Source organism: Oculina patagonica, chromosome 12 (genome assembly GCF_052425735.1).
Source record: "Oculina patagonica isolate OP01 chromosome 12, crgOcupat, whole genome shotgun sequence".
NCBI lineage: Eukaryota > Metazoa > Cnidaria > Anthozoa > Scleractinia > Oculinidae > Oculina > Oculina patagonica.
The window spans coordinates 1,686,674-1,706,936 of record NC_135769.1 but is presented as its reverse complement, the minus strand read 5'-3'; the positions used below and the strand labels follow the sequence as shown (position 1 = coordinate 1,706,936).

The 20,263-nt window shown below is 37.4% G+C and overlaps 1 protein-coding gene across 2 annotated transcripts; it reads right to left on the bottom strand.

The window, feature by feature from the left end:
- Positions 1–2,585: 2,585 nt before the first annotated feature.
- Positions 2,586–19,103, bottom strand: LOC144633756 (uncharacterized). Of its 2 annotated transcripts, none has more exons than XM_078492621.1 (9): positions 19,025–19,103; positions 15,145–15,315; positions 10,612–14,676; positions 9,770–9,883; positions 8,875–8,988; positions 5,932–6,315; positions 4,898–4,986; positions 4,302–4,454; positions 2,586–3,554 (listed from the first exon to the last, which is right to left on the bottom strand). In XM_078492621.1, exons 2-9 carry the CDS (start codon positions 15,212–15,214, stop codon positions 3,480–3,482), a joined length of 5,064 nt encoding a protein of 1,687 aa, XP_078348747.1. In that variant the 5' UTR covers positions 15,215–15,315; positions 19,025–19,103; the 3' UTR covers positions 2,586–3,479. The 2 variants fall into 2 exon arrangements, with proteins under 2 accessions (XP_078348747.1, XP_078348748.1); XM_078492622.1 differs by having other exon boundaries at positions 10,612–14,637.
- Positions 19,104–20,263: the final 1,160 nt, after the last annotated feature.

Sequence of the window (20,263 nt, the reverse complement as noted above, 5' to 3'; positions counted from 1 at the left end):
TGGAGCATTGGCAGTGTAAAAATACTCGTTTATCTGAGGAAATAGAAGAATGTTTACACTCAACAACTATTTTTTTCCATCTTCAGTTGCTCCTACTTCCACTTCAATATGAACGAAATTTCCCCAAAAAAGAAAGAAAGGCTGCCTGAGACGCCCGGGGGGGGGGGGGGTACTCGAAAAAGTTTTGTACGGGGAGGCTCCGCCCGGAGATCCAACCCCTTACCCTTTTATATACCATTTTGATAGAAAAGGTACCCCTTTTGTATACCTTTTATTGCAAAAAGGCACCCCTTTCATATACCTACACGACATCACATTTATCAAAAACCGGGAAGTTTTTTTTGTCATTTTTATGTAGCGCTTAATAAATTAAGACGATACAGCCAAAAGTTGCGTCTGCTCGAAATATTTAATGTAAAGGCCTTTTAAAATATCATTATGGCAGATTTCCCTACCCTTCCATATACCTAAATTTGTGAAATCCCTACCCTTTCATATACCTGGAGCCTGAAAAAGGTACCCCTTTCGGGCGGAGCCTCCCCGTATAGGCCATTATAGGGAGTACCCCCCCCCCCCCGGGCTGAGACGTTTGTTTTAAAACGCCTTTGTTTTTTTACGTTGACATAATGGGATTTTGGGTATTATACTTCACGTGGAAAGTGTCTTAACGAAAAAGATCGCCGTGAAACATGTAACGGTAATATAACAGACTTCCAGTCACACGTCTTACGGCAATAAGATATTGTATTTCGCCTCACCATACAATTTTCATAATTTTGATGACATCAAAATGGCGGATTTTAAAGGGGGGGGGCTGACTAGGGTCCTTTAAACCTCCCTTAAGTTGCATTTCCATTCAGAAAGTGACGCTTTCTAGAGGCCAAATTAAAAGTTGTCATGAACCTCTTAAATGTAGCTAAAAGGCTCAAGATAGTAAAAAAAAAAGAAAGAAAAGAAAACTTGACATGTTAAGCAGAAAATTGAAAAATTAATAGCTAATTAATCATTAAAAGCTTTTAGGTAGATAAGAAACCTGATGCATTTTGTTCCCCCCAGAAGTCTTCTAATTTCGAGAAAAAAAAAGTCAGTTTTCGTGATCGGAGCCTCAAAGTGACACAATTTTCAACTCGAAATTCGCCATCGTTAACTGTCATCGCGTTCACAAACAAAGCCACATTGAAAACTTTGGATGCTTTCTCTCACCAGAGAAACTCTTTTCCATTCGCTAAAATATAATTTCAGGGCTTAAGCAAAACTCTTCGAACTGAAATAATTAAAAAGGTGGGGAATACTGCAGTTTTCAACGGAATTATTTAATATGTGGTATAACTCCAAATTTTCTCAATTGTCGTTTAAACACACATGTAAATGTTTATCTAAGACATACCTGAAAATTGGCTTGGGTTGTTGAAGGCAGCATATTTACCAATGCATCGTAGTCCCACAAAATGTTGTGATATCGATCAAAATAGCCTAACTTACAGCTAAACATTTCTTGGCTCCAAAATATAACAAAGCAACTGTTAAGCGCGAAATTCCTTTTGCATCTTCATCCTTAGCAATTTTCCTTTATCGTGGTCCTTTTCTCTTGACGAAAGTGTGTACAGAACTCCAGAACGATCAATTTGCTTCCTCAAACTGCGTTGGCGGTGCTGGAGAATTGTTTTGCGTTTTTTTAACTCCGTGACATTCTCGACCCCAAAGCTCTTACTGCGCAGACTCAATTACGTCACAATATCGTGTTTCATGTCACGTGTATTATGTCACGTAAGTCACAAATCTAATCTTGTGGCAAAATGGCGAAGAGGTTTTGCGATCAAAATGGACCTTAATTGACCCGGGTTGGCTTTTTTACCTCACTCTTTCGTTGAAAAGGGAATTTTGCAATGGAACATTCGGCGAGAAGAAGGAAAGACGAGCATTTGGGGTTAAAACATTCATTATCGTGGCGTTTGGCAATTAGAAGTATTTACACAGTTTACGGTCTTGCTGTGAAAATTTGCCGAAGTTTGATGCCCTCTAAGTGAGAATCTTTCCAATAACCCAGGCCAATTCTCAGGTATGTTTAATGAGAATATCTGTATGCATGTTTGAGCGAGAATTGAAAAAAAAAATTTAATGTTATACCACATGCTAAATACTGCCGTTGAAAATTACTATTTCATTCAAATTTTTGTTAACGTATTAAAAAAGCATTCCTCGTCAGTTCATTTTTTTCAGTTGGAAGAGTTGCGCTAAACCCCTGAACTTATATTCTAGCGAAAGAAAAAGAGTTTTTATGTCGATAGGAAGTGACCAAATTTCTCTGCGCGGTTTTGTAAGCGAACGCGAGGAGTGTTCATAATAGCTAATTTCGGGTTTAAAAGTTAGGAAATTTGTGACTTCGACCACCGAAATCGATTTCCTTTGTTTTCTTAAAATTAGAAGACCTCTAGGGGAAACAAACTACATCAGGTTTCTTATCTACCTTAAAGCTAATAATGAGCAAAAAACGAAGAAAATTTGATTTTCCAATTTCTGCCAGGAAATCAAATTCTTGCTCGGCCGTTCGTAAAGGTTACTCTTAACTTTTGTTGAGTAATAGATATAAAATCCCTTTGGTTATATTTTATTGTCGCTCCTATTTGTAAACTTATATAAATATCAATAAAATACAAGAAAATATATATCTTCTAACCAACACAAATGAATAAATAGTTATGTATTGCATGATTTTTAAATTTTTATCCTACACGACATTCATACAAGAACGTCCAAATAAAATTATTGCATTATTGCATTACATTATATCGCATGTGTTGCATTCTTTTGCAATGCATTTTTGCATTAGATTACATTGCACTCTATTGTATTCTCTTTATTGTATTGTACATAAAAATTTCTGGCACCAAGCATTTATTCCGACTATGGTTGTAAAACTGGGCATAGGTGATATCTAATCATTGCAGGTTCCTAACATATGCTCTACAATCATTGCATATAAGCGTGCTGCAAGCTAACAATATGAAATCAGCTTACAAAATTAATGTTACAGTTGGACCTTATCTGACCATTACTGAGTTGACACGTCCGCTTCAACCACTTTACGCTTTATCTCAGACAAGGTTCCTTATCAACTATGTTTTCTCTTATCTGTGGCCCTATTCTCCCAGAGAAGAATTAGGAATTAAGTCGTCTCTTTTCTGCCTGAACGGATTCATTCAAAATGGATTTCAGCTTAAGTGGTTGGACTAACGCAGAACTCGAGACTGCAGCGAAACTCTCTGTCATGAATGTCATGTCATGAATAGTGTCATAAATATACAAGGAATTTGCCATTCCCTGTATATATATTTTACGAAATTAGCGGTGTACCGCCATAAAAAGCCTTTCCGTGTTTATAAATAAATGGCTTCAAAAAACAAACTGGACTAAACATAAGAAGTCTAATTACAGCAGTATTTTTCATCTCTGGTTGTTTTTGTACAGGGAAGTTTGATTTACATTGGACTATCTTCCCAAAACGCTTCGTTGACAGCCTGTCCATTTGTTTCGTTCATGTGCCACATAGAAGTCTGTAAAAAAGCAAAATAAATACAGTTTAACCTGGGAAATCAGCTAGTGATCATCATGATAAAAACGCCGGCAAAAAATAACGTAGGAGACCATTCAATGCTTATTTCATCGCTTATAATTCAGCGTCTACGCACTTTCGCGATCTATATAGCAAAAATTGTGTAGACTGCTAGTCTTTAATGAGGCCCTGTTAGGGGTTAGGGAATATCTCACAAAATTATTTTGGAGATAAGGCCAACCCAATAAAATGTTTCGTTTCCCATCGCCCCGTCTCTTGTGATGGTGGGTCGGTCGGTCGGGTTCTGGTTTCATTTAAAAAGCGAGGAGATGCAGAACCGAAATCGTAAATGCCCTTGGCGCGAAACGGCCTTTAAAAAACTAGTATCGATGTTAATTAAAGACAAGGACATCACAAGATGCCAATTGTTGTTAATAAAACAAGATCGTGTGCTTGTAAATTAAAGTACTTGCCTCTTTGACTAGTGAATCTGGATTTTTTTTTTTTACATTTCAAACAAAATGGGTCGGTCGGGTGATGGGAAACGAAACATTTTATTGGGATGGCCTAAGGAATAAATATGTTATTAATTATAGGGCTAAGGTAAAACAACTCAATTTACGGGAGAATAAAAATCAAAATAATAGGGATAACAGCTTAAGTAATGTTAGGGATAAGGAATAACTTTCCTTAAAAATTATCGGGATAGTGGATAACGTAAATTTCTAAAACATTATGAGTGACTTACATCAGTAGGTTTGGCTGCTCCATTTTGATTAGTCGCGTGACCATTTTCAGGGCGAGCTTGCATGTTGTCATGGCTGACTCTCAATAATTCCCAGTAGCTATCAGTAGGTAGCGTATCTAGTCTGCCTGTTCTAGATGCACGTCTGTATTTCAGCTGTGTAAAGCAAGAAAGCACATCACGTGTTAATACAGTAACTAAGACAACAATCTAGCACCTGGTTTATAAGCGCAGTAGTCTTGAAGACCAACAGAAAATAATTCCCAGTCCTATTTATAGCACCTATACAATAATCTCCATCAATACACCACTATGCCGCCTTGTGGTTGGTTCAGTACCTAAGCCTGAATTTGTCTGGGATTTCCTGCCACACTTAGATTTTTGAAAGCAGTTCTCCTGGCGCAAACGGTGTAGAAAATGTTAGATTTACAAATATAGCACATGGAGCGACATTGTCTGAATTCATCTCTCTTGGAGCTATGGCTAGGCTACAATCATGCACCATAAATGGTGATAGCTTCACGTTCACTTTACTAGACCAATATTTTACATACCAAATTGAAAACTAATACAAACCATTAAAAATCATTTATACTTACTATTAAAACAGCGATTATAACAACAAGTACAAGGACAACTACTAAAGCCACAATCAGTACGATGGCCCAGGTTTCGAGTTTGTCTGACTCTGTTGAGGAAAAACGTACATGAACCAAAAAATGCATGTCAGTTACGGCCAGACAATCACTGAGGTGATGTTCGTTATGATTTCTTGTTCCAATCGTCTCACGCTCTCAAGTGTTACATCTAATATTACATGAGTAACTTTATTCCTAGTATACACAAGAACCTACACGGTATGCGACGAGAGACGATGTTCGTCGTCGATGAACATAAAAGACGATATACAGAATATTATCGAACAATTTTCAAACAATCATTCAAGCAAAGGGACATCCAATTATGCCTTAAGCTGCAAAGGGGCCATAAAAATCTAAGAGAAATGGTCTAGTTGTTTTTAAAACTATACTATATAAGGACACTAGAGCTACACTCTTTTTTTTGTAAGAATACAGTTTTTCCGACCCAGGCTGAATATTCTAATTTTTCTGCCGATTTTAGGCTGAAATATTCTTATGAACATTCTTAGAAAACACCGTTTGACATTTCCGTTTTAGCAAGTATTAGGTAATCAATTATAAGTTTTTGGTGTCCAGATCTGTATCGTGTTACATTGTGCACATGTACCATTGCTTTTCGTTGCAGCCTGGCCGTTTTGGCTTTAAACAAAGCATTCCTCGCAGAAATAAAGCGACGGAAACGAAAATACCTGATTTTGTTTCAACTAAAAACTATATTCTTTTCAAAGTCTCAGCCTCGGGTTTATTCTTAAAATATTCTTAAAAATTCGCACATTTCAGCCTCGATATTCTTATAAACTAGATTCTTATATAAAAAAAAGAGTGTATTAAAGTTGGGTTGTCATGAGTCACGAAAACGTATGTGCAAAATTTAGACCTTAAGGTTAAGATATCAGCCAGTCGTTTTCAAGTTCTGCCCTTATGACTTGACAAATAGCTAAAAACTAATTACCACCTTCAAAACAACAACTTCAACAACAGCAATAAAATACCTGTAGGTACAGCAGATGAAGGTGGACTTTGAGCTGTAGTCTGTGTGACGGGAAGTTGTTCCTTTACAGATATACCACCTATTATGGTTAAAGACGCCAGCGCTTTCGTGCTATTGCCTTCTTCAAGTGCTTCAACGATGCTTGTGTTGGATACATTTGAGGTTGGTCGAAATATAATGTCAAAATCTGTCCCTAAACTTCCTTGGAAAAATCTTCTGTAAACGATTTCTAGAAAGTTGACAAATTTTTTCCTGAAGAAGGGAACGAAGATTTTGTCAAGCTCTGATTTAAGGGCGAGAGATTCTGGTGAGGAGATGTCACTGTAGGATGGCTCGAATTTCTTGTCTAGTTTTATTTGGCAGGTAAACCGTCTAGGTGGTTTCGCTGAAAGAAAAGAGTAGAAGATTCAGTGATAATTTGTGAGTGAAATGGAGTTTGCTTATATTAGGTGATTTAAATAACAAAACCATTTGAATGTGTGTCCTTCTGGCGTTTCTTAGTTAACACTTTCATTCGGAAAAGATTTAAATGTAAAAATTTAAAGGATTCGTTTTGCAAAATATTACAAAAAAATGAACCACATAGACACACAAACATTCATGCTGCTACATAAGTTTTCATTTAAATACAGAGTTAGCGAGAGGTGTTTCGTTTTCGAAAGTAAATTTGTTCATATATCAGCTAAATTTTTCTGCTACAAATCAACCTTTGAACTTGAAGTCCAAGATTTCAAGATTTTAATGGGAGTCAAAATCTTGAAGTTCAAGATTTTAACCAGAGTCAAACTTTTAAAGTTCAATATTTTAACGGGAGATAAAATCGTGAAGTTCAAGATTTTAACGGGAGTCAAAATCTTGAAGTTCAAGATTTTAACTGGAGTCAAAAACTTGATGTTCAGTATTTCAACTAAAGTCAAAATCTTGAAGTTCAAGATTTCAACGGGAGTCAAAATCTTGAAGTTCAATATTTTAACGGGAGTCAAAATCTTGAAGTTCAAGATTTTAACTGGAGTCAAAAACTTGATGTTCAGTATTTCAACTAAAGTCAAAATCTTGAAGTTCAAGATTTCAACGGGAGTCAAAATCTTGAAGTTCAAGATTTCGACGGGAGTCAAAATCTTGAAGTTCAATATTTAAACGGGAGTCAAAATCTTGACGTTCAAGATTTTCACCAGAGTGAAATTAAAGATTTTAATGGGAGTCAAAATCATGAAGTGCAAGACTTTAACCAGAGTCAAACTTTTAAAGTTCAATATTTTAACGGGAGATAAAATCTTGAAGTTCAATATTTTAACGGGAGTCAAAATCTTGAAGTTCAAGATTTTAACTGGAGTCAAAAACTTGATGTTCAGTATTTCAACTAAAGTCAAAATCTTGAAGTTCAATATTTCAACGGGAGTCAAAATCTTGAAGTTCAAGATTTCAACGGGAGTCAAAATCTTGAAGTTCAAGATTTCGACGGGAGTCAAAATCTTGAAGTTCAATATTTTAACGGGAGTCAAAATCTTGACGTTCAAGATTTTCACCAGAGTGAAATTAAAGATTTTAATGGGAGTCAAAATCATGAAGTGCAAGACTTTAACCAGAGTCAAACTTTTAAAGTTCAATATTTTAACGGGAGATAAAATCTTTAAGTTCAAGATTTTAACGGGAGTCAAAATCTTGAAGTTCAAGATTTTAACTGGAGTCAAAAACTTGATGTTCAGTATTTCAACTAAAGTCAAAATCTTGAAGTTCAAGATTTCAACGGGAGTCAAAATCTTGAAGTTCAATATTTTAACGGGAGTCAAAATCTTGAAGTTCAAGATTTTAACTGGAGTCAAAAACTTGATGTTCAGTATTTCAACTAAAGTCAAAATCTTGAAGTTCAATATTTCAACGGGAGTCAAAATCTTGAAGTTCAAGATTTCAACGGGAGTCAAAATCTTGAAGTTCAAGATTTCGACGGGAGTCAAAATCTTGAAGTTCAATATTTTAACGGGAGTCAAAATCTTGAAGTTCAAGATTTTCAACAGAGTGAAATTAAAGATTTTAATGGGAGTCAAAATCATGAAGTGCAAGACTTTAACCAGAGTCAAACTTTTAAAGTTCAATATTTTAACGGGAGATAAAATCTTTAAGTTCAAAATTTTAACGGGAGTCAAAATCTTGAAGTTCAAGATTTTAACTGGAGTCAAAAACTTGATGTTCAGTATTTTAACTAAAGTCAAAATCTTGAAGTTCAATATTTCAACGGGAGTCAAAATCTTGAAGTTCAAGATTTTAACTGGAGTCAAAAACTTGATGTTCAGTATTTCAACTAAAGTCAAAATCTTGAAGTTCAATATTTCAACGGGAGTCAAAATCTTGAAGTTCAAGATTTCAACGGGAGTCAAAATCTTGAAGTTCAAGATTTCAACGGGAGTCAAAATCTTGAAGTTCAATATTTTAACGGGAGTCAAAATCTTGACGTTCAAGATTTTCACCAGAGTGAAATTAAAGATTTTAATGGGAGTCAAAATCATGAAGTGCAAGACTTTAACCAGAGTCAAACTTTTAAAGTTCAATATTTTAACGGGAGATAAAATCTTTAAGTTCAAAATTTTAACGGGAGTCAAAACCTTGAAGTTCAAGATTTTAACTGGAGTCAAAAACTTGATGTTCAGTATTTCAACTAAAGTCAAAATCTTGAAGTTCAAGATTTTAACGGAAGGCAATGTCTTCCTCAAACTATTAACTTTAACCACTACATGGGCGGATTTAGCTGGAGTTCAAGGGGCCTGCGATCAACCCTTTTCCCTTGGATTTGTTTAAAAAAAAGATGTAACCAATTGTCTTTCGAGAGTTCGACGTGGAAATTGAGCAATGCCCCCCCCTCCCGGCCCCCCTTTCTAAATTTTCTAGATTCACCCCGGCACTTGTCCCGCACTTGCTAACAAGCCATACGGCAATGATCAATTCTTACGTGTTTCACAGTCTTTTCCTTGAAACTCATCAGTGCATGCGCATTGGTATGTACTTCCTTGTTTTTTGCAAGTTCCGCCATTTTTACACGGGTTGGGGTTACAACGATCGATTTCTGAAACAAAAACAAACAAATGAATAAAATAATTCCTATCATTTTACGTTCACAATTGCCCTTAAAACGTCGCGTGTCTTTCGCATCCCGGATGTGTACTCTCTACAGTGTAAGGCTCCGCCTGAGAAGGGTGTCTTTGTCAGGCTGAGGATATAAAGTAGGCTAAGGATCTGCGTAGTTTTGACATTTTCTTTTTACTTATGTTATGGGTAAGCAAAGTCTGCATTCGAGCCTAGTGGCCCATAAGGCCGGAGCTTATACCGGTTTCAGTGGCATGAAGCGACTAGCAGTATTTCTACTCCCCCCTGGATGGGATGCTAGTCCACTGCAGGGTTACCCCCCAGCAGTAACTTCACCTGTACCCATTTATACACCAGGGTCGAGTGGGCACAGTGAGAGTAAAGTGTCTTGCCCAAGAACACAACACAAAGACCCGGCCAGGGCTTGAACCTGGACCACTCGAGTCGGAGTCCAGCTCCAGCGCACTAACAACTGGGTCACCGCGCCTCCCACTAATGTTATGCCACGTCATAATGATATCGTAAAGGTTATCTTTTGAAACTTCCAGTAATCACATCCATTTAGTTATACAGTAATAACACGTCCCAATTTCTACATAAAAAACATTTCACGATCAGTGACTATGAAAATCTCATTCAAAAAATACTAAACAAACACTAATCGACACACAACTCGGTAACGGAGTTTTCTCGCTGCTGCTACGAGGAAATGAGGCCAGACATTATACGATTAACGTACGCATCCAAAGGACAAAACATACCAGCTTCGCAATTGTCTCCGAAAAATCCTAAATTGCATTCACAGAAATATCCATTGATAAGGTCTTTACAAACGCCATTACCAGAACAAGTAACCCCTTCGCATTCGTTAATATCTATAAGAAAAATAAAAGCAATAAATACAAATAACCACCTTACTTGGGAAAATAAATTATTCTACAAGTTTTTCTTACCTTGGTAGAAATATAAGCAAGACGTTACAGCGCTTTTCAATGAATAACTTGCTAATTTAAAAATTCAAACCGCAACTTAAGATTGCGTTTTCGCTGCCGTCAATTAAAATTATGGTGACAGCCATCGAACCTAGCAAAACTGAAACATACAACATGGATCAAAGTCTACCAAAGTGGACGTCTGTTTCCTGGGGAGTCCGTTTAGATGATTGACTGCAGCGAAAACCTTAACCAGTGACGACAATTTAGCAAAATTCACGTGTTACTCAAACGCGCAGTAATTAGTAAGGAGACAAGCAACTCCAAAAAGGAACCCCGACCTGTCCCTTTTAGAGACTATACTAAGACCTACGCTGGTACACTAGTCGGGACGCTCCTCCAGTAAACTATATGACACTCGCGAGAGTTACGCCATACGAATAAGTTATAATTCCAGCAGAATGCTAGTATAGTAGACGTGATAATTTAGAATTGGTGAAAAATAAAAAGTACATGTAAAACTTTGTCCAAATTTGCGAACAATGTTTATCGGTAAAACACAAGCAAAAGTATTGGATAAAAGGCTTTCGACCCTACTTATTAAAATCCTTCTTAAAACAACTAAGTCGACAGTAAAATCACAAACATGTAGTTTTCAAAACAACACTTACCAGTAGAACAATTTTTCCCGGTGAATCCCGGAGAACAAGATGGCAATGCTGTTAAAGTTGAATAGGTTGGACGAATAGTTGTCGAAATACTTGACGATGCCTGAGTTATCGAAACGCTAGGTGACACTACCAGTGACGGAGTCACAGAAAAAGCACTCGATATTGATGGTGATGCAGACTGAGTTACTGGCACACTAGTAGATGGTGGTGCAGACAGAGTGACTGGTACACTTGTTGATGGTGATGCAGACTGAGTTACTGGTACACTAGTTGATGGTGATGCAGTCTGAGTTACTGGTACACTAGTTGATGGTGATGCAGACTGACTTACTGGTACACTAGTTGATGGTGATGCAGACTGAGTTACTGGTACACTTGTTGATGGTGATGCAGACTGAGTTACTGGTACACTAGTTGATGGTAATGCAGACTGAGTTACTGGTACACTAGTAGATGGTGATGCAGACTGAGTTAATGGCACACTAGTTGATGGTGATGAAGACTGACTTACTGGTACACTAGTTGATGGTGATGCAGTCTGAGTTACTGGCACACTTGTTGATGGTGATGCAGACTGAGTTACTGGCACACTTGTTGATGGTGATGCAGACTGGGTTACTGGTACACTAGTTGATGGTGATGCAGACTGAGTTACTGGTACACTTGGTGAAGGTGATGCAGACTGAGTAACTGACACACTTGTTGATGGTGATGCAGACTGAGTAACTGGCACACTTGTTGATGGTGATGCAGACTGAGTAACTGGCACACTTGTTGATAGTGATGCAGACTGAGTTACTGGTACACTTGTAGATGGTGATGCAGACTGAGTTACTGGCACACTTGCTGATTGTGATGCAGACTGAGTGACTGGTACACTACTAGATGGTGATGCAGACTGAGTTAATGGCACACTAGTAGATGGTGATGCAGACTGAGTTACTGGCATACTAGTTGATGGTGATGCAGACTGAGTTACTGGTACACTAGTTGATGGTGATGCAGACTGAGTTACTGGTACACTAGTTGATATTGATGAAGACTGAGTTACTGGTACACTAGTAGAGGGTGAGACAGACTGAGTTACTGGTACACTAGTAGAGGGTGATGCAGACTGAGTTACTGGTACACTAGTTGATGGTGATGCAGACTGAGTTACTGGTACACTAGTTGATGGTGATGCAGTCTGAGTTACTGGTACACTAGTAGATGGTGATGCAGACTGAGTTGCTGGTACACTTGTTGATGGTGATGCAGACTGAGTTGCTGGTACACTAGTAGATGGTGATGCAGACTGAGTTACTGGTACACTAGTAGATGGTGATGCAGACTGAGTTACTGGTACACTAGTTGATGGTGATGCAGACTGAGTTACTGGTACACTAGTTGATATTGATGAAGACTGAGTTACTGGTACACTAGTAGAGGGTGAGACAGACTGAGTTACTGGTACACTAGTAGAGGGTGATGCAGACTGAGTTACTGGTACACTAGTTGATGGTGATGCAGTCTGAGTTACTGGTACACTAGTAGATGGTGATGCAGACTGAGTTGCTGGTACACTTGTTGATGGTGATGCAGACTGAGTTGCTGGTACACTAGTAGATGGTGATGCAGACTGAGTTACTGGTACACTAGTAGATGGTGATGCAGACTGAGTTGCTGGTACACTAGTTGATGGTGATGCAGACGGACTTACTGGTACACTACTAGATGGTGATGCAGACTGAGTTACGGGCACACTTGTTGATGGTGATGCAGACTGACTTACTGGTACACTACTAGATGGTGATGCAGACTGAGTTACTGGTACACTAGTTGATGGTGATGCAGACTTAGTTAGTGGCACACTTGTTGAAGGTGAAGCAGACTGAGTTCCTGGTACACTAGTAGATGGTGAAGCAGACTGAGTTACTGCTACACTTGTTGACGGTGATGCAGACTGAGTTACTGGTACACTAGTAGATAGTGATGCAGACTGCGTTACTGGTACACTTGTAGATGGTGATGCAGACTGAGTTACTGGCACACTAATAGATGGTGATGCAGTCTGAGTTACTGGTACACTTGTTGATGCTGATGCAGACTGAGTAACTGGTACACTACTAGATGGTGATGCAGACTGAGTTAATGGCACACTAATAGATGGTGATGCAGACTGAGTTACTGGTACACTTGTTGATGGTGATGCAGACTTAGTTACTGGCACACTTGTTGATGGTGATGCAGACTGAGGTACTGGTACACTACTAGATGGTGATGCAGACTGAGTTACCGGTACACTAGTAGATAGTGATGCAGACTGCGTTACTGGTACACTTGTAGATGGTGATGCAGACTGAGTTACTGGCACACTAATAGATGGTGATGCAGACTGAGTTACTGGTACACTTGTTGATGGTGATGCAGACTGTGTTACTGGTACACTAGTAGATGGTGATGCAGACTGTGTTACTGGTACACTAGTAGATGGTGATGCAGACTGAGTTACTGGCACACTTGTTGAAGATGAAGCAGACTGAGTTACTGGTACACTAGTAGATGGTGAAGCAGACTTAGTTACTGCTACACTTGTTGATGGTGATGCAGACTGAGTTACTGGTACACTAGTAGATAGTGATGCAGACTGAGTTACTGGTACACTAGTAGATGTTGATGCAGACTGAGTTACCTCTACACTTGTTGATGGTGAAGCAGACTGGGTTACTTGTACACTAGTAGATGGTGATGCAGATTGAGTTACTGATACACTTGTTGATGGTGATGCAGACTGAGTAACTGCTACACTTGTTGATGGTGAAGCAGACTGAGTTACTGCTACACTAGTAGATGGTGATGCAGACTGAGTTACTGGTACACTAGTTGATGGTGATGCAGACTGAGTTACTGCTACACTTGTTGATGGTGATACAGACTGAGTTACTGGTACACTTGTAGATGCTGATGCAGACTGCGTTACTGGTACACTAGTAGATGGTGATGCAGACTGAGTGACTGGTACACTACTAGATGGTGATGCAGACTGAGTTACTGGTACACTAGTAGATGGTGATGCAGACTGAGTTACTGTTACACTAGTAGATTGTGATGCAGACTGAGTAACTGGTACACTAGTAGATGGTGATGCAGACTGAGTTACTGGTACACTAGTAGATGGTGATGCAGACTGAGTTACTGGTACACTAGTAGATGGTGAAGCAGACTGAGTTACTGGTACACTAGTAGATGGTGAAGCAGACTGAGTTACTGGTACACTACTAGATGGTGATGCAGTCTGAGTTACTGGTACACTAGTAGATGGTGATGAAGACTGAGTTACTGGTAAACTTGTTGATGGTGATACAGACTGAGTTACTGGTACACTAGTAGATGGTGAAGCAGACTGAGTTACGGCTACACTTGTTGATGGTGAAGCAGACTGAGTTACTGGTACACTTGTTGATGGTGATGCAGACTGAGTTACTGGTACACTAGTAGATGGTGATGCAGACTGAGTTACATGCACACTAGTAGATGGTGATGCAGACTGAGTTACTGGTACACTTGTTGATGGTGAAGCAGACTGAGTTTCTGGTACACTAGTAGATGGTGATGCAGACTGAGTGACTGGTACACTAGTAGATGGTGAAGCAGACTGAGTTACTGCTACACTTCTTGATGTTGAAGCAGACTGAGTTACTGGCACACTTGTTGATGGAGATGCAGACTGAGTTACTGGTACACTAGTAGATGGTGATGCAGACTGAGTTACTGGTACACTTGTTGATGGTGATACAGGCTGAGTTACTGGTACACTAGTAGATGGTGATGCAGACTGAGTTACTGGTGCACTTGTTGATGGTGAAGCAGACTGAGATACTGGTACACTAGTAGATGGTGATGCAGACTGAGTTACTGGTACACTAGAAGATGGTGATGCAGACTGAGGTACTGCTACACTTGTTGATGGTGATACAGACTGAGTGACTGGTACACTTGTTGATGGTGATACACTAGTTGATGGTGATGGAGACTGACCAGCTGATTCTGTGGCAGATATTGAGGGGGTCTGATTAGCTATTGATTCTTTAAGAAAAAAATCATATTTATGGTTTTTTTTTTCTCTTGACCATAAGATAATAATAATAATAAATAATTTCTTGATGCGTATTAGGGGATAATTTGAAAACCTTGTGGTTCATTTAGTTTCTACGCCCAAGTTAAAAAATTACTCTTCTTGTTATTTCCTTTAATTGATTTTAATGCAAAAAAACATCTCTTTTGTAATTAATCTAAGTGATTTAACAAAGATTTTATAATTGCTACTTTTAAGTTACATATTTACTGGGATAAGAGAAATAGGAGCTAACAAGGCCTGTCTTATACAAATAATAAGCTATTATGCACAGTGCGTAACTAACCAGATAGCAAGTTTTACTATACATTCAGGCAATTATTTGTTTTCTTTGTTTAATGTTAAATATGTTTGCTGCTAGTATTATGCTTAACAGTAAAATGAAGGTTCACAATCGTAAATTGTTAACATTGTCCTACCTCTTGACTTGATGAGCAGAATCAATGTCGCAAAGAAAAATACCATAGGCTGTTTCTTGGAATGCAACATCTTGATCACGTATATATGAGACCTCTTTAACAATGATTGCTCGAGGAATCAAACCTTTGTTGTTTCTTTCCTGTATTTTCGTCTGTTCAAGCTATTGGGACCTGTGCAAGGAAAGAATTACAAATGAAGATCTAGAATGAAGAGGGCGAGTTAAACTCCTCTATTATTTGTAGCTGTTAACGTTGTGGTTTAAATTTATCTTTGATTTTAAATTTTTGAAACCAGTTTGATTTTTATTTCCCTTTGTTTCACATTATGATAATGAATTGAAGACAATGAAAAATAACATTTAAACTGGTTTGAAAAATTTTAAACCAAAGAAAAATTTAAACCACAACATAGCCAAAAACAGTTTTATGCAAAATATTCTCAAGTAGTTATTTACCTGTAACTTTTGCATAAGAACTGTATTGCTTTTTTTCGTTTTCTCGAGTTTTCTTTTAGATACCGCTGATTGCCTGGAACAAAAACGTTTGGGTTTTCAAAGCCATTTAATTTGATTTGGTTATTATTATATTTTTATTTCCAATGAGCCCCAGCGTCCCTCTTGTCTAGTCTAGTTTTATTAACTGTTATGCGTATGTACGCCACTAAACTATCGGTCAAAGAACTTCCTTGCCTTTCCGGTTGCTAAAAACGATGAAGGTTTTTATTTTAAGAGTTTAAATTGTAATCCTCCTTCGCAGAGAAAGATTGCGTGACGTGCTAAATGAATGTCCTCCGTCACGCGAGCGCACAGCAAATTCGAATTGATTAACTTCCGGTACTATTTGTAGTCAAGGGGACTACCGTTAATGTTACACACAAACAACCTTCAAGAATTTTCCGGGTCCTTCATATTATGTGATGTAACCTCCTTGTTAGTCTGTTTTGTGTTGAAAAGCATCAATCGAAACACGTTCCTATAGACACACTATTATGTCTTCAGAGACATGTCTAGAAGCATATTCTAGATGGAAATTGACAAGTTGACATTCTTTCGGATGTATGTTAATCTGCTGTTAAAATCTAGTGTATTCGCGAGCTGTATATAGAAAGGTCGCCAGTTTAAGATGGACTTTTTACAAGACTTAAGAGCTAAAGTATCGTTCCAAAAAAATAAAAGTTTGAATCAAGATGCGTCTTTGTTAAGTGCCTTATTTACTACGTTCCGAAGTCATTTATTTTCATGATTGTCAATATTCACGGTTCATTCTTGATTTGTTATGACTACTTGTATTGTGGGAGTTTTAAAATAAGTGAACCATGAGATCACAGTTGTCATAGAATGTTTGTCATGTTCCAAACAAATCTTCTTTTTTGGAAAAGGCACGCGCCCAGAGCTCACCAGCACGTTATCCATTTCAAGTTTTGAACTTTAATTATCTATGATTTTTTTTGTAATTAACTCGTCCATCAATTAAATTTATGGCCACCCTTGCTGACATCCTTTTTTCCTTTTTACGCACTGAATTAATGGTTTGTAACGAAAATGCGCACAAAGATAGCACATACATTCGCGCGTAACTGATCATGCCACTTGTCATGTGACCTGTCTGAAACGAGGTTGTTCGGCTTTACTGAATTATGCAAAAATGAGATCAAATGTTTTCTTGTTAAAGCACAATCATTTCCGCAAAACCGTATTTTCAAAGAAACACGAATTTATCTCTAGTGATAGATTGTTCTACGCAATTGTCATGTTCTACTTCTGTTGATGAGATCGCAAGTCGCTTAGCCGTAACCCTTCAGCTGGTTGTTTAAGTCAACTTCTGTCATTCTAGACGATAGTTAGCCTCTAGTGTGAATATAGTAACTGGCTGGCCGGTTTTTCCGCCATTAAGAGCAAGGTACAAACATGAACGATACAGAATTCCGTAAATATCATTAACAGACGTACTACAAATTCGTGACGGAAGTTTTAAAGCTGTGTTTCAGCGTTTTTGAAACATTTTTCAGACCGAGCTCAAGCCCAAACAGTCAGTACGTTAGTAGACATTCCTACTATTTTTAAATACCTTGAAGTAACCTTTCTATATTCGATCTACAAAAACACTAACAACAGTTTCAACATTCTCATTGCAAGAAGTAAAACGTTAATTTAGTGACCAAACTTTGATATTCATCCGCCCTTATTCCATAACATTTTGTTTAACTACAATATATTGCGTGCTTATGACCGTAATGTAGAAAATTTCTTTTTCCTTTTTCTAGATATATCTATGTTCTATAGATAGAGCAGTTTACGGGATTTTTTTGCCGACTGAAGTGGCCGAACAAAAGAAATTTTGTTCTAACATTATTGCACACGGTTAAATCACTAACCACAAAAATGCAAATATTCAGTATTTCGGTTGAATGCCTACCCTCTGACACTTGAAACTAAGTAATCCAGTCAAATCCATGATAGCTTTGTTGTTCCTTGATTTTGATATTAATCAATATTACGTCTCTGTTGTAAAACATTAAGCACGATGACGTGGCAAACAAATTATAATGAAGAATTATTTTTTGATAAAGCAGAGAAATGAACAACACTTCTCATATAAACTCATCTCTTGTTCATTTTTGCTTGGAGTATTTTCAATCGATAAGTATTTATAGCTTCAATAGATTTTTTAAATCTAAACCATTTACAAAGGTTAATTATATGCCCGTTAGAAAAACATGTTGCGTAATTGAAAACGACTGTAGACGCGACCATTTTTTGCATAATGGAGTTTGGAGATTATTCATAAAGCTGTTTGAAAAAATGCTAGTAAATATATAGCGAGTCTAAAAACACTCAAACCCTCAATAATATGAGTTTAAACCGTCGTATAATAATTACGACATTCGATTTCTCATGTAAGCAAAAGTGACAGTTCCAAATGACTTAGAAGAACAATTTTACCGCTTTATGTAGCTGCTAAATTCATAATTGTTTTCCTTTCGAGCAACGAAGAAGAAGAGTATGAAACGATTTCAGTTCTTTCAAACTTAATCTGATTAGTGCTTTAAATCGCTTCACAGTGTAATAATTTATATTTGAGAACGTCAAGTCTCTAGAAAAAAGGCCAAATATTGTAGAATAGACCATTCATAAACATACTGACCAATATTTTAACCGTAAAAATAATCTACTGTAGATAACAAACAAATTCTTTGGTTCCTATCGCAAATTACAATTCACCATAGTAAGATATCCGGTGCTGGCAACGTGCGTCCATAGCAACTCGATCGTGGGATTTTTGCCCTCGTGTTTGCTAGTTTATTCTGCTGCCTCAAAATAAACAAATACAATTTTTAAGCAAACATGATCCCTTACGAAAGACTGTTGTCAGATGATATTGCTTAAAAGCTGCAGGTTGACAACGACCTTGTCAAATGGTTAAAAGTTGCCGCATTGTTCAGCTTGGCGTTGGGTTAAAACTCGGTCAATCTCTTAAGATTGAAGAAAGATGTCATATTTACAGCTCACGTCATGCTCTTTACTTGGAGTGAATTGAATCTTGTGTGCGAATGGAAAGTGCATAAAAACGTTAACGATTTGACAAAATTTAGTTTTGATACTGGTGCGAAAATGAGATTTCTTCCTTTAGTTTCCGCATCGAATCGAAGCGCAGCATTTCTATATATAAGTTTTTTTTAAAACTTATGTTTGGGCCAGAAACTTATTTTAACTTAGCCAACTCGCTCTTAGCGCGGCACTTCTATATATAAGCCTTGTATAAACTTATGTATGGGCCAGAAACTTATTTTAACTGAGCCAACTCACTCTTAGCATGTGCACAGACCTATAAGTACTTCTAGTTCTTTAGAACTCGAGTTTAAACAAAAATTATTACTTACCGGGAAAAGTGTCGTCCTCGAGCGAACGATAATTCAAGCGAATGTCCAAGAATTTATTAGTCGCATATTTTTGTCTCCACGAGCAAAGAGAAAAAATTTATTCCTGGATCTAAATTTACAAGCTGACAGCTCATTAGTAAAACATTTGAGAAATGAGCTTTTACGTATTTACCGGAGGCTAGTAGATTCTATATCAATAAAATAACTGATTATGTCTTTTGTCTTTTTTATTTGCATAGATAGAACGTGTCTGGTATAACTTTCGAAAGTTTAATCAGATCATAGTTAATGATCAGATGAAGTCCTTTCGTTGCGGGTTATGTACGAGTGTCATCGGAGAGTTGAATTTCATGCAATGCCAGTTGATGCTCAGTTCTGTCCAATCGATGCATTTCCTATAATTCATTGTATCATTTTAAATCGAAAACCACGAAATGTTTCTTTGGGGATAAAAATAGTAAATCTGTTATGCGTTTTTCTTTTGTTTATTTTTTTCTGTTTTTCGAAACTTAATTGATTTAGTTAAGTTTGTTTTTTAAGTAGCATTAATAGAACGTGTCTGGCATAATTTGAAGTGGACCCTAATAACCATTTGTGATGTCACGCATCAGCTAAGTACGTTAGCTACGGTTCATTGTGCAATATTTTACCGTTTTAGACGAGTGTCTCTGTTATATACAGGGAAAAAATAGTGTGCGCATTTCCTATAATTCTTTTTATCATTTCAAACCGTAAACCGCGGAATGTTTTCTAAGCGAGACGTCATAATGAAGTTCTACGTCAGGAGAAGCTGTTTAAAAAAAGAAAAATTATTGCATGTACGTTTCGTGGAATTGACGTTTTGTTTGTTTCTATACGTGATATAAATCATTCCAAAATAACACTTAGAATGTATTTGTAACACTAACTAAAACACCAGCCGCTGATTTCTATAGCCAAGTTAAAGAAACTGTGTCACGGAATTTAGCCAAATTTAGACATACGAAAACGGCCACCAAATATAAAGGGTGAAATATAAAAAAAAACTTCGGTAATTTCTTGACATTCTCTGTCTTTGCTATTCTTTGAACGCACGATTTTGGAGTTAAAATATTAAAAATATCTTTGTTTACTGCTATAAATTTCGCTGAAATCTCAGCCTCGTCAGGCATGTTCCGCCATCTTGGATTCTAGATGTTTCTAGAATCCTAGATGGCGGAACATTTCAGTAACACAAAAGAATACAAAAGAAGGTAGGGA